This window comes from Orbicella faveolata, unplaced genomic scaffold, assembly GCF_042242905.1.
Source record: "Orbicella faveolata isolate gen_17 unplaced genomic scaffold, um_ofav_v1 contig_14, whole genome shotgun sequence".
Taxonomy (NCBI): domain Eukaryota; kingdom Metazoa; phylum Cnidaria; class Anthozoa; order Scleractinia; family Merulinidae; genus Orbicella; species Orbicella faveolata.
Genome location: NW_028301541.1, coordinates 17,362,501 through 17,377,500, shown reverse-complemented (window position 1 = coordinate 17,377,500; position 15,000 = coordinate 17,362,501). Strand labels below are relative to the sequence as shown.

Below are 15,000 nucleotides of genomic sequence, written 5' to 3'. Positions count from 1 at the left end.
TAAGAAACACCTATGATATATGTATTAACTAATTATTTAAAGTGTCTGTTAAGTTAATCAGTTTTTCTTAGAGATAATTTACCTATCAGATCATGGTTTAGTTAAATAATTGCTTTTTTGGCTTAAAAATGATATTTATTGTGCTTGGTTTATGTTTCTCTTAAATCAATTTTGTGATAACCTGCATTGAGCATGGCATAAATTAATATTTTGCCAACACGAAATGGAGAACTGGGTCTTCAGCAAAGTTGCAGGATTAGTATTTTTGTAGAAAGAAAGAGTTGAGGAATCTGTGACATTCTACCGACAGCCTTGCCATTCGCAACGTGCAATAAGGTTAATTTGTTCCCTAGTGTTGTACAAATAGAGCTCTCTAATTTATAAATTATTTCAATCTGCTGTTTAAATGATTGCCTTGTAACCCCATGTCCAGCTTTGGTGCATGTAGGATATTGATGTATTGTTTGTCCATTTTGCTGTAAATTATCTTTAATTGATGTGCCAATCAAAACATATCTTGGATATGGTGGCTTTTTCTGACAAATGTACCTATGCCTCATAATCTTTGAGTGCGTTTGGTTATGTAGTGCAGATTAAATACACGTACATAATATAACTTACTCATAGCTTACTTATAATTCTTGGTATAATTTATTCATAGCAAAATTAATTAATGCTACCCAATAACAGCTCCTGTAGTCCACAATCTCAGTCGAGAAAAAGAACAAATCCCTTTGGAATTGAATAATAAAATTATTATCAGAAGCCTATGCAAGTATTCATGATCTGCAACAAAATATCATATTTATCGTTCATGCCAGAGTGATTTTGCTTAAACTTATACTTTGAGATATGGTGCAAACCCTTTCAGCAGGAGGAGACTCCATACAAAATGAAGATGGCTAACTATCTTTGGGGCTCAAGTTAGAAAACAAAACTTTTGAACTTTTTACATGTGTATACTATTTTGGTATTTTTGTGAGATCTCATTTGGTAGAGATTTGGGGACTGCGTATTTTGTAACCACTGCATTTCAGTCATACCCCACAACAACAAAAATCTGTAAACCTCTTTTGCGCGGGAGTCCCCATGTTAACTAAGAAAGAATATAATGATTAATAACAATGTCTTGTCTTTCTCATTAAGAAAGAACAAGAAATGCCACCAAAAAGCACAGAAGACAGTTCTGTGATGTGATCAACATTTTTGGTGGCTCCCCTGAAATCCTTGAAATCATCGCTCTTTTTTCATCATTACACCATCTTACACCTGAATCTGCTGATGTAATCCTAGTTCGGTACATGTTGGATTATTTGCATTAGTAACAACATTCCAAATCTATATATTATATATTATATATTATATATTATATAAATGATTTCTACGCAATTGCGCAAAGAAAAATAAATTACAATTACAAGTTTATACTACAATGGACTTCCCATCGGAACTAAGAAATTGCCCCCAGGGAACAAGGAACTTCCCTTGTTACACCACCCTAGACAGGCCTCCTTCGCTTCGACCAAAATTGCACGGAATACAAAGCTTTGAGTGAAATTTTACGAGTTTCACCCCACAAAACTCCCCAGGGGGAATTTAAGGGTTGTATCGAGTTCGGGGTTATGAACCTGTAGCGTGTTCTCGTGATAATGTCGCACTAAATCAACCAACGTTGGATACGTGGTGCATTTCACCGATAAACCAAAGAAGCCTTCTGGACCTCGCTCTACTAGAATGTGCTTCACACAACCTCTGTGCCTAAGGACAAAATTAAATGGTACGGCTAAGTCAAAGCACGGAAGCAGAGAACTTAAAGGAGTACGTCACGGTTTGCGCATATTAAAAAGTTTAGCCTGAATTTTTCAAGTTCGTCGTTTGTAATCCGCGTTAATATTCTCTATCCTTAGCCATCCTTGTTCCTTTATGGTTTTCATTATGTTTTTGGTGTTTTTTTACCTTATTAAACTGTTGTTTTCAGGTTTCCTACCATTTAAAGGTAATTTTGTATGAGGCCAAAATAACTCAAAATACCGCGACTGAGCTCCCTTAATTAAGCGAAAAAGCAGTCAGTTTCTCTTCGACTGTCTTCAAAATAATGTTTGCACCCCCTGTAAGACCTACTTTGAAAGATTACTTCACTCTAAAAACACAAGGAACAATAGTTTATCAGTGAAACTACCTAAAGTTCGCCTTGAATTTGGGAAGAAGAGCTTTCACTATCAAGGAACCAAGATTCTTGATGAACTACCAATCGAATTTAGATGCATAACTTCAAGACAAGTTTCTATTTAACAAATGCTTTAGTGAACATTCTTACTAATTTTGTACGCCTTTTTTACCTTTTTCACCATATTTTCACTATACTTTTTTTTTCACAGGACACCTTTGATTACAGTGTTTAATACACTAATGGGCCATCCTGTTAAATATTTGTTATTATTATTATTATTATTATTATTACTCTTACTCTTGCTCTTGCTCTTGCTATTGCTATTGCTCTTGCTCTTGCTAATGCTATTGCTATTGCTATTGCTATTGCTATTGTTATTGTTATTGGTATTGGTATTGTTGTTATTGTTATTGTTGTTGTTGTTGTTGTTGTTGTTATTATTATTATTATTATTATTATCGTCCTCACATAATGTTTGCTTAGAGTCCTTAGGGCCGAGACCAAACCATGGTCCTGGGGCACTAGGGGATAGCCAGTTTTTAGCTTGATAGCACCCTCCTCAAAATGTGTGCTGTACCTAGCAAGGTTATCTTTTGTAGTTCACTGATGCTTAATTGGCCGGGAATTCTTCCAAGATAAGTTTCTAGTCCCTTTTTGATAGCTCCAAGTGCTCCAATGATAACTGGTATCGTTTCCGTTCTCATGCCCTACATTCGGCTTGTTTCGATTTCCAAGTCCTTAGATTTGGATAGTTTTTCACTGACTTTCACGGAAGTGTTTCTGTCTAATGGTACTGCCATGTCAATAAATTTACAGGTTTTCGTTTTGTGGTCTTTAATCACTATATCGGGTCTGTTGGCTGTTATTTTCCTGTCTGTGTGTATTGGCATGTCCCATAATATCGTGACATCCTCGTTTTCTGTAACTGTTTGCGGCTCATGGTCATACCACTTTTCTGATGTCTTTATATTATAGTTGTGACAGACTTTCCAATGTATATACGCGGCTGCTTTATCGTGTCTGTGGGTATATTCTGTTTTCGCAAGTTCAGGACACCCAGACACGATATGGTCAATTGTTTCGTCGTATTTGTTACACATCCTGCATAGGGGGCTAGTACCGTCTTTGATAATGCTGGCGTGGTATGATCTGGTAGCTAGGCTTTGGTCTTGGGCTGCGATTATGAATCCTTCCGTTTCTGCCTTCAGTCCACTGCTTTTGAGCCACTGGTTGGTTTTGTGGTGGTCAACATCTGCTTCCTTTATTCTCTTTGGGTATCTTCCATGTAGGGCTTTGTCCTCCCACTGCTTTGTTAATTTTTCTTGGGTCTTATTTCGTGCCATTTGTTTGGTTCTCTTTGCATATTTGGTGGTTGTTTCTTCTGCTTGTTTATCTGGTATTGTTAGGTCTAGTTCTTGTTTGAATTGTTCTGCTTGCCTTTGTATAGAGTACAATTTCTTTCTGCCATCATGTTCTTGCACTAGTTCGATTAGGGCATCATCAGTGTTCTTTAGGTATGTATCGAGCCCTATCGTGGTTGTTTTGTAGGAGGCTTCTAATTGGATAAGACCCCTACCACCAGCATTTCTTGGGAGGTAGAGTCTGTCTAAATCTGCTTTTGTGTGATGCATTTTTGATAGGGTGAGTAGTTGTCTTGTTTTTGTGTCTAACCTCTTGATTTCACTCATCTTCCAGTCGATTATTATTATTATTATTATTATTACTATTATTATTATTCTTATTAGCGGCCCACCACGTCGGTTCAATTTTCGACATCAATCTCATCCCACTCTTCACGTGTGTACTTGAACTTATGTGACGTAAGCGTAAGCATAAGCGAAAGTCCGCAATCTTATTCTATGTTAAATTATCCATTCTGCGCGTGCCTACGTGCTTATGCTTGTATTGTGGGCCTAGCTTCTCGCTACCAGTATGCTCATGCTTGTGCTTGCGCTTATGTAGTAGTGAAAACCAGCCTTGAAGAGCACAAATTACAATAAACTTACTTGAGGGAGACAGCCCAATTCCCGGGCCGCGAATTACTTTTTCTGATCATGAAAGTACCGTCGACTTTGTTTTTTAAGAGCGCTTCAACCTCAGTCCTACAAAACATGACAACGAAAACATATTACCAAATTTATACGTCCCATATTCCGTAGATTAACGTACCTAAATTCGCAATTAACCAATAGAATCCGTGTTTACTGATATCAAGTCACTGACCTGATATAGCTACGATATCATGCTCACTTGACCGAAAACTAAGTACCGTAAATACCTAATCGTACCGGTTTTGGTACTCTTCGTTGCCATATCAGCCTCGTTTGGTCTCGCCACGGATATTTCGGCCCGACTCGTCTGGCCAAAATGCGAACAATGGCTCGACCAAACTCACCTGATAGTGCCACCGACGAGTACCAAAAAGGTACGATTAGGGATAAATATTAGCCAAACATATCTCGAGAAATAGTCGAGGACAGAAAAAAATTCAAACAGATGAGGAGTTTATAGCTCAAATTGTCAAAGCTCTCCGAACAAACTTTCTGTAACATAAAGTAATTGTTAATGAATGTAGAACACTCATGGTTCGTTGCGATTTGGGGATTACAGAACTTAATCGTTGCAGTACACTACCTGTAAAGTATCCCACGTAACCACTGAGGTTCAGAGAGGTCTATATCAGGTCTATAACAGAGAATAAGAACAAAGTATTCAATCACCATTATATTGCATGGCGGCGCGAAGATATAAATTATATTTTACGAACGAGTGTAGCGGGTAAAACAGTTGTTGCTTTTAACACGAGAAAATAATAGCCAATCTTCAAGCCTAAAAAGTAGCGTTAACTGATGAAGAGTGGTTATGATGACCTATCAAAATCTTAGTCACGGAAAGTGCTGAAAACTGTTTTTTGCCCTCTTAAGATAAGACCATCCTATGAAGGATACGAAGTCGTACATTCTCATCACCTGCGAATTTGATGTTGAGGCGCAAGAGTAAAGAGAAATAAAATAACGATCGGAAAATGTTGAGTAAATCTTACACATCATAGATGTCTTCTTGAGAGTTGCCGTTTGGTAAACCATCCTGCTCAAAAGCCAGTTTATCGGTTCGATCGATAAAAGCTTGGTTACCAAACAGTTGCAACAACCGCTGAATATTAGTTTTATGGCTGGGAGTAAAACTTTATTTGTACTGAGTAACTTAGTCTTATTTTATCCAGATCCACGTCTTTTATAGCTTATAAATCAACTGGAATACAGATATATTTTACTTTCTTTACAATCTTAAACTTGTAATGACCTAGACACCTGTTATGGACTAAAGATTCCTTTTGAGCAGTAACCTCAGGACGTCTGACATTTGGGGAAAAATTAATAGAAAACGGCTTCTATTCTCCGCCCCGCCCCGCCCCCCTCCCCACCCCCACCTGCTAAGTCCGAAGGTGCCCGTACGCCTATGTCTACACGTCACACTAAAATGAACATTCTGGACATTTCATATCAGAACACATGAAATGTGACTGGGTCCGCGCTTTAAAGTCAACTGGAGGCTTGAACACGATATCAGGGACTTAAAGCAACGACAACGCGGACGGCGACGGGAACGCCATAAGATCAGGGAAAAGCCAAAAGGTCCACTGCGCATGACTGTCGGGACACAGGTTGACGTTCTGCGTTCGGGCCATTCTCGTCCCCAGTGCTACTCGTCTTAAAAAGTCGTTGACGAGTAGCTCTGGGCGCACCCAAAAATTCGAATTTTTTCATTGGCTGACAAAAAATGAATGCGCAGCAGAAATGAAAATTACAAAGCTCTACGCATTCCATTTTACTTCCGGCCCGGATGGTGGCACCTTCGCTCAGTTGACACAGGCGCGCTTTACGAAAAAACAAATGGTGACCTTTCCCGATCGATCCAAAGAAATCGTTAAAGTTTCCACGTAACCAAAGGAGTACGTCGCCTGCAACGATGTCATTCATGATCGTAACCATCGTCCTTTGTTGTAGCAGAGGAGAAGGTCGGAAGAAACGTTTAGAACTCTGAGAATCAACCACAAGAAATCATAAAATTAACTTCGAATCGGCAATGGGTTTTAAGAAACGTTCGTCTTCCTTTATGAAAAGCTCAAAAGGAAACTTAGAGCCGGGTGAAAAGACGAAGAAATATCACTCTTGCTAAGCAAATGTGGCACTGGAAATGCGAAGGTGAGTGTGTTTTTCTCTCTCTGAAAGATCAAGGAGATCACATTCTAGCAGTCCAAAATGTATTGATATTAAATTGCCAAAATGAGTCAAAGGTCCGTGTTATAATACTCTGCAACGTACCTGGATGATGTAGCACATGGTCTGAACATGAAGTTTGGTTTGTTTCTTCTACATATTGTTATGTATGTATCTTTTATTATCTGTTAAGAAGCTTCTGCTGTTATGGATATATATAATATCTTTTTTTTTTTAGCTCCCCTCTCTTTATTATTGAGACCTCCCCTATAGTCTCCCCCCAAAAAACACGAACAAACCTTTTGTGGTCAGGTAAGAGTTTAGTTTGCTTTAGAGCCTTCACCCGAATTTATTTATTTATTTTTTATAACTTACTTGTGGAAATGATGTGTAAAGGAAAATAACCATAGATAACCATAGCTAAAATTTGAGGCCCTTTCCTCCCTCCCCACTTTAGTTAGGAAGCAACTGCAACTAGCAAAACTTTATTCCGTCACAATAACATTAATCAGTAAATAACAATAATTTATCATCCATGCAAATAACTGTGAACAAATATAAGAGACAATTATTTATACATGTATAACTGATAACAAATCATCAGGACTAGTGGGTTTCCAAATGTAATGTGGGAATTATCTCTACTAAAAACAAATCAAACATTAAAGGTGTACAGAGTTACATTAATATCCCCATAAGAAAAATGTCATAATCTTTTTGTTAGCCTTTGAAAGATAATTTATTTCCTGCCATTATTTACTATTCTTTGTTAATTTTCAGACCATAATAGTGCTACATAAATTCCTCAAAGGATGGCCATTTATGGATAATTCAAATAGGAATGTTGCTCTTGCAGTTCAATAAATAATACTGAAAAAAAAAAGGAGATGGAGAAAGAACCATTGTTGATAGTAAAGCTACGTGGCTGATGTTCTGATCAACCACAAGACGTAGAAAGTATACATTGAGATTTGTTGTTGCACATGGTTGTATAACAGGCTGAAGAGCGTTATTACCATGAAGTAACATGAATTGTAAAAGAGCAATGACATTGCATTGTTTCCCATTCATTTTGTTCATGCAGTTTCCTAAAAAAAAATCTTCCTTAATGTACATTGAGGCACACCAATATGAATCACTCTCTTCACATCAGGAACCTCTACATGTATACCAATGCCAGATACCAATGTTATAGTTACATCATTTTAGCTGTATTATATTTTTGGTAACACCATGTACTCATATGGGAGTACTGAAATAAATTGGTGTTGTTGTTGTTGTTGAAAGCACCCAAAAGATTAAGCTTTATATAAGCTGGTTGAAAGGTATAAAATGAACAAAAACAATTACATCGACAAAAGCAATGGGGGATGGGGGACAAAATGGTGGAATAGCCCTATATCTAGTTTTGTAATGTCTACAGGCTTTTCTTAAGCCTGAATGTACAAAAATCATCATTAGATGTTCCAGATAAGCTAATTAAAATTGCTGCAGAGCCATTATGGAAGCCCCCCAGCACACATATTAACAACCACTCGATAACAACTGGCATAGGACTTTTATTTTTTTCTTGGCGTTTTTCTTAACAAGGCAGTAACCACTTCAAAAGGCCAATTGCTACCCTATACCCTGGTTACCACACATATTTTTTTTATTCTTTCCATAGCCATATGCAAAATAGATTTCTCTTCTCATATTTATTTAATTATAATACTGATGTAAATTAATTCTGTAAATAATGCACAATAAAAGTTGATCGATTGATTTAATTTGACAGTTTAATGATCTGTTGATTGTGTAAGACCCTTTTTTGTAAAAAAAAAAAAAAAAAATAGAACAGAATTGGGTTACTTGAAAAAATGAGGACATGAAAGATCATATGAAAGTGAGCACCTTTATTACATTCCTTGCAAGGAAACATGAGCAAAACTCCAATACAACAAAACTTTCCTGAGTTCAACAGATTTTTATTCTGCTGCAGCTTACAAACCTATGTAAATAACCAGGAAGTAAATAGTTCTTACCATTAAAAAAGTTTTCCCTTCATCTATCAGCACGGCTTATAATTAAATCCTCTGGTCAGTGATGCAATTTCCACGGCTGATTTCCACAAACGCTTCCGTGTGTCCATAAACAAATTTTACCGTGTCATCGATAGACGTAATACATGCCGTATCCTGATTACGTTGCTTGAAAGCTTTCACAACTGCACCTCACTCTTTAAACTTCTCCTTTTTATCGAATATGAAGAGAAGAAACAACAAGAACACAGCTATCGATTCCTGAATTTTTCTAGACGGTCCACCACAAAATGCACCGCGAAACCCGTTGGTAAAATATTACACAAGCTGGCAATCGTGTTTGAAGCGGCGACGGCATTTAAGGCCGCTTTCTACTTTCTTTTTAACTCTAAATCACCTAACTTCAGCGAAGTGAAAACACATGTCAGCGTTCCGATCTGTTTACATCTGAAGAATACTCTCTATTCCTCTCTCCCCTCCCTCAGGATTAGTTTTTGAGCATGAGCAGATATGCAGGTCGAAATTACGCATGCGTTACCGGATGTCCGTGATTTACGGACATCCGGTAATGGCTGCTACCAGAGCCCTCCGTTTCTCCGACCACGTGACCAAAAGAAACGGAGGCTCTGGGGACGAGAATGCGTTCGGGCGCGACGCGAGTCAAGCTCTTTTCGCGTTGTCTGAAAACGTGAGTTTTCGCTTTCATTTCCTCTGCCGTGTCAACGCTAAATAACCCGTGTTACTAATTTCGAGGACCTTTAATGCTTGTTTTCTAGATCTCTTCTTATGTGAGATATCTCATTTTATAGAAACGTCGAGAAATCTGAAGCGAACTCAAGCCAGTCGGCGAACATGTGAGTACCGTGAAATATCTTTTGAAAGCTTATGTAAATAAAGACAACTTACACGAATTTCAATCGAAATTTTTCCTTTCAAGAAGAACTCAAATGTCAAATGGCTAATTATGGTGAAATTCTAACACATTTAAAACGGTATACACCATTAAAACTTGTGTAGCTCTTTCCATTTTCAGTCGTAAGATCAGTGGTTTACTTAGATCTTTATCAGTCGGCACACATTTGTCGCGCCAGTCTGATTTAACATCTGCTGATAATAAGTTCATTTACTTTATTGTACAACTCAGCGAGAAGGGGCAAGTTGCGTTTGTGGAAGCGAAATTAGGACACGTAATCGTCGTCTTGAAACCATCGAAGTTAAAATCAGGAAAGGAATCATAAGGTTGGTCGAGATCATTAGACCGGTTTAAATCGTTCAAGAGTAGAAGTTCGTCATCGTTTAACACACCCTCATCGTGGATTATCAAGAGCTGATTGCGAACTTCTTTCAACGAAGTCATCCTAGTTCATACTGATAAACAGAGGACGAATATCAATAATGTCATTAAGCTTGACAATGCGGAAACCCTCGATTTTCGACGGTGCTGCTTAATGTTTATGAATTCCCGCTACAACGGCCTTCTCTCCCCTTGAACACGATATCAATGCCGTGAACTTCCCTCTTTCACTTTGCATAAGTTCGGACAGGAACTTGCCTGTTTTAGTTGCCAAAATAACACCATTGGAATCAATTACCTCTAGTGTTACTGAATATTCATTATGTTCGCTACCAAATAGACGAACTGCATGCAGCATTATGCTTTTATCAACCGAGATAAGCATTGAATCGCGATAGCTAGTACTGTTAGGATAGCACGAATAAGACCAAACGCCATTACATTTGTCTAAAGATTCAAACCTGCTTATTATTCGGCGATTATGATGAGAACCAGCTCTTGGAACTTCAGAAAATCCCACAGGAAACTTCAATAACGAATTAAAATACTTCATCAGTTCGAATGACTCTTCCTTTGTCAGTATATCACAGTCAAGGACAACATCGGCGAATGCCTCTTGCTCCATCACAGGAAAACGAATTGCCTTAACGATCCGTTCTCCAAGGATCCTTCTTTTACCTCGACCTTTTGCTGCTTGGCCTTGCTTTTCACATTCCTTTGTAGCCCAGCAATCGACAGCTTTGAATAACTCCACTTCCTTCACATTCAACGAATCTCTTTCGACTAATGTCTCCAGCAATGATTTCTTGATTGTCACGAAACCATCCGATTTCACAGCTTCGTCTGTCTGGTTATCGATCACTTTCCAGCAATGACATTCAAGATCTTTTTCTTCGCACGTCTGCGCGGCTGGCAAAACATGGAACACGTTTGACGCATCCAAGTTTTCTCGAAGGAACTCTGTACACTTGTCAGCGAGGGAAGGAAGCATGTATTTCTTGGCCAAATACAGCACTTGCATGACATTGTCTCCGTTCAAGATCACTTTATCGCTGTACATGAAACGAAACAACTCCAATAGGCTCTCATGATCGCAATCAGAGATATCGATTGAATCTTTCTTCTCGGCCAATTCGCCGTAAAACATGGCATAAAATACAGGGCTACTGATCGCCAACAGGAACTTGTGAGCTGGAATCTTCTTCATGCTTCTACTTCCGTGTGCAGCGTCTCGAACGACAAATTTTACATCGCTCAAGAGCTCGTTGTTGAACATGAACTTGCATCTTTCTCCGATAGTGCATCTGGAAGTTGCACTCCAAAAATCTTTACTGGCCACATCGAGAGACATGACTGAACTATTAGGTCTGAAATTTCATGTTATAAAGTGTAAGATTCTTACACCCGCTTTCAGTGTTACGCGCATAGCAACTATCTCTTGACATGCCATCTTTACTATGTAACCTGGCCTATGTCAAAATGTAAGCGCACGTGGCTTCTTTACGGTCGAACTTGAGTTTTAGTCATGAAAGATTGATTTATTTGGCATCAAACTAAGGCTAGGAGCATCAAGAAAACATTCTGTGAGGGATAAATCGACTGCTTTGAATGTTTACATCTTTCGAATATTATGCACCTTAAGCAACAGACGTCGCCGGCCTGACGACGGCAACCAGAAACGTGACATTTCTTTCGAGACGTCACTGCGCATATACAACACGTTATGACTTGACGTTGCCCTGAGGTCGAGAACGTGAGAACGTGGGGTTTCACGTCGCGACGAAAACGTGAGTACTTAACGTTTTGTTTTGATCCCTTTTAGCTTATTTTTGTGCTATTTTGGTGCGAACCAAGGTAAAATTGCATAATGATTGCCTTTATGTTTAAAACAATGTTCTGGAAGTATTCCTGGACTCATTTTTTCTTAACTGAAAAATTGTTTTTCGCATGTCAAACTAGCCTTCAGCGAAGAGGTTGCTTTCATCCAACGTAATGCCGCTTAGTATAATTAGTTTTTTTCAGATTTTCTCAACGTATAATCGGTAGATTGCTATATCTTGAAATAACATTGATTTTATTTTGGCAATCCCCTCGTCTTGGTATTTCGTTTAACGCAGAGGCTTTTTTAATGGACTCGATGAATTTTGTATTCGAACAGTGTGTATATGTATTTTTTTAATGTTTACAAGAGCTGACAAACTTCGCGCTACCAAATTGTCTCGCCTGGATTTTATTTCTTGTACATACAAGATTATTGCATCCTTCGCAAATAGAATGCTGTTTACGATTCTTTATCAAAAGAGCTGGCGGCCGATCAATGTGTCGAATGCAGTGAGCTAAGATTTTGTTCAAAATCTATGTTTAGCAATAAAATCTATGTTTAGCACATTAAGGTGTGTGTGTAATCTTGGCAGTCTAAAAATACACCTGTTTTTTTCTCAATAAGCGGTGATACAAACTTTGGTTAAAAATCGCAATTAATTGCTTTAGCAATACACGTTTTATACGTAAAATAATTTTTGCTCTTTACATTTGACATTTCAAAGCAGGCAAAGTTTATAAACTTAAATTGTTTCGTTATTTTTCGCAATGATTTTACATCTCTTAGTAAAACATGAATAGTATAAGGTTTAATTCCATCGAGTTATTTTTCAACTATAGTTTATCTTCAACTCGTAGATGGAGTGGACAGAACAAAAAGATATGATGCTAGCCCGAGAAATAACTTGCTGTCGCGACCGCAACCTGAAGCCGTTCTAGCCCCAGTTTCTTATCGGTCGTCACGTCGCCGTCGTCAACGAAAACGTCTGTTGCTTAAGGTGCCTATTAACTGAGCGGTAGCGACCCAATTCTACCGGAAGTCACTATTGAGACCCAATCGATTACACTAAAATCGTTTGAATTATCCCATAAATCGGGAGTCCACAATCTTCTTCATTCATTTGAGGTCAGTAATTATCATATACTTGTCATTTGTTCCGCTGATAACCAGAAAAATTGCTAGTGTCACAGGTAAACTGTATTTCAGCCGTTGACATAGCATGTCGAGAGATGGCATGTCATCGGCGAGGACGGAAAAAAAATTCGGCGAGCGCGAAACAAAAGAATTCGGAGAGCGAAACGATCGGGGCGGGGACCCAGTCTGCAGTCTGCATTTCGTAACTAGTCTGCATTTTGTACCAGGTCTGCAGTCTTGCAGTCTGCAGTCTGCATTTTGTACTGACCGATTGGGGTAGCATGTGAAAATACCGATTCGATTTTCTCCCCTGACGCTATTTCATGCTTTGTTTATCCCAGCACCATATTGGACTCTGGGGCATTGCCGGAAGAAACTCACGTTCACAACCGTAACACTTCCAAACATTTCCCTAAATGGTTCCCTTTTCTTTTTCTTTGTCCGCCATGTTGAATTCTTAGGCGGGTTCCCGCTGCACACTCGTTCCCAGACTGCCGTTCCTGGTTCCTGGTTCCTGGTTCCTGGTTCCCGGTTCCACGCTTCCCGTTACCAATTTTAGTAACATCCTTTTTGTGTGGGATTTCACACACTTTGCCAACGCCAGCGAAATTTATTTATTTATTTATTTATTTATTTGTCCACGAGAATAAGGCGTTTGTCACGTGGTTTTTATTTGGCGTGTAGACTGGGTTCCACCACAGGCGACCCAAGCTCTCAATGTTATCCTTTGTTTTTTTTTTCACTTTTATGCGAACGTTCAGCCTTACGTGACATATGGCATATACTATTACATAACGACCGAATTTGATTAATCGAAACGTGACTCTGGCCTTGCAGCATATGGAGGTGTTGTATTACAACGGTTTGAATTTATAAAGGTTTGTATGAGAATGCAACGGCTTTGCTTGAAAAGACAATTATTGTTATATTTTGTGAATAAAATCTACTTACCCTGTTACTGTGTTGTATTCTTTGCTCCTAAAGCCGATCTAACGCGATTTCGGCGAGTTATCGTTCTGTGGGTTTCCACTACTAAGAGAAAGACCTTGTCACGTTTCACGTAGTCATATTCGGTCATATTCGGTCGTTATGTAATAGTATATGCCATATGTCACGTTAGGCTGAACGTTCGCATAAAAGTGAAAAAAACAAAAAAAACAAAACAAAACAAAACAAAAAAACATTGATAGCTTGGGTAGCCTGTGGTTCCACTAACAAAAGGTTGAGTGTTTTTGTGCGGCGGCCATTAGGGTGATTACTCTTAGCGGGTGTTGTATTTGGCGAATTTTGACTTGTTTTTGAGATTCGGAGGGAGTCTTAGGCCTTAAGTCTTAGTGTTTTTAGACACTCGCTGCCGTATTTATTTTTGACGCGCGATTTGTTATAAGGTGGGTAAACATTCGCTTTCTGTATATGCGTGAAATTCTTGGATGAATAAGGAACAATCAATCATATCAATCAATCATACAGCAATCATACAAAGTTCCAGTACTCGGACAGAACTTTCTGCAACTACATATTTAAATTATGTCACATTGAAATTCCTTCGATCAGCTGAAAATCCCGTCAATTTCTGCAGAATATGAATTTTAGTAAACATTGTTCATTTCGCGCCGCAGTCTGCAACTGTCGGAAGAAAATTTACACTTGATTGATTTCATTACTTTCAACTCCCGTCTATTGCTAAAATCAGCATATTTACATCAACAACCGCAGTTTTACGGACAGATATAACATAATGACAAAGCCCAGTATTTTCCTGTGTATTTATGGTTAACAAGTTGAGGTCCTCTCGACTGATAAACCATGATTTCTTGATACGTTGCGTGACGGTGCTGTTTCCGTAGACTCACAAGTTTAAAAGGACTAAACATTTGCATTTGCCTTCAAACTTCACGCTAAACATTTTCACATTTACTGGCCATGTTTAAGCACAAAAGCTAATTTCTAAAAGTATAATTTACATATAGTTTTCTCAGCTGGAAGCACGAATATTAGCTGACATTTGCAACCGGAGCTGACTTACGGGACGTACGTTTTTTATTTGGAAGGGGGAGGGGGGGTGGGCCGGAGCTTCGGAGGGGAGGGTCATTAGTACATTTTTTTTCAAATTGGGGAGGGTCAAACCTGTTTTATTCGCAACCGGGGGAAGATCACAGTTTTTTTGGCAAGGAAAAAATTACTCCATGTATCTTAGTTGACTCTTATTTGTTAACAAACACGCGAAGTGTATAGAACCTAAAACTTGTATATACAAGCAATGCTACCAGTCAAGATTAATCTAAATTATTTACAGGTGTTGAAATATTATATCAAAAAACTATCTTGTCCAAACTAAC

General features: G+C 38.5%; 1 protein-coding gene and 3 long non-coding RNA genes across 6 annotated transcripts in view; 3 read left to right on the top strand and 1 right to left on the bottom strand.

Annotated features, from left to right (window-relative positions):
- LOC110057334 (BTB/POZ domain-containing protein 6-like) overlaps positions 1-11,145 on the bottom strand; it is a 16,692-nt gene extending 5,547 nt beyond the window's left edge. For 2 of the 3 annotated variants that reach the window (XM_089286780.1, XM_089286781.1), the window contains exons 1-3: positions 10,167-11,145; positions 4,805-4,855; positions 4,177-4,272 (exon numbers count right to left, since the gene is read on the bottom strand). In XM_089286780.1, the coding sequence (XP_089142906.1) occupies positions 4,177-4,272; positions 4,805-4,855; positions 10,167-11,056 (1,037 nt within the window). In that variant the 5' untranslated portion in view covers positions 11,057-11,145. Of the gene's footprint in view, positions 1,759-4,176; positions 4,273-4,804; positions 4,856-10,166 lie in introns of all 3 variants that reach the window. The other variant, XM_089286779.1, reaches the window with a different exon arrangement.
- On the top strand, positions 6,264-7,750 carry LOC149114301 (uncharacterized). The gene is made up of 2 exons (XR_016206439.1): positions 6,264-6,375; positions 7,171-7,750. It is a non-coding gene; the product is annotated as an uncharacterized LOC149114301 (long non-coding RNA).
- Positions 8,930-9,322, top strand: LOC149114300 (uncharacterized). The gene is made up of 2 exons (XR_016206442.1): positions 8,930-9,099; positions 9,221-9,322. It is a non-coding gene; the product is annotated as an uncharacterized LOC149114300 (long non-coding RNA).
- A 28-nt stretch (positions 11,146-11,173) lies between the features above and the next one.
- Positions 11,174-12,619, top strand: LOC149114299 (uncharacterized). Its single transcript, XR_016206440.1, has 2 exons — positions 11,174-11,492; positions 12,385-12,619. It is a non-coding gene; the product is annotated as an uncharacterized LOC149114299 (long non-coding RNA).
- Positions 12,620-15,000: the final 2,381 nt, after the last annotated feature.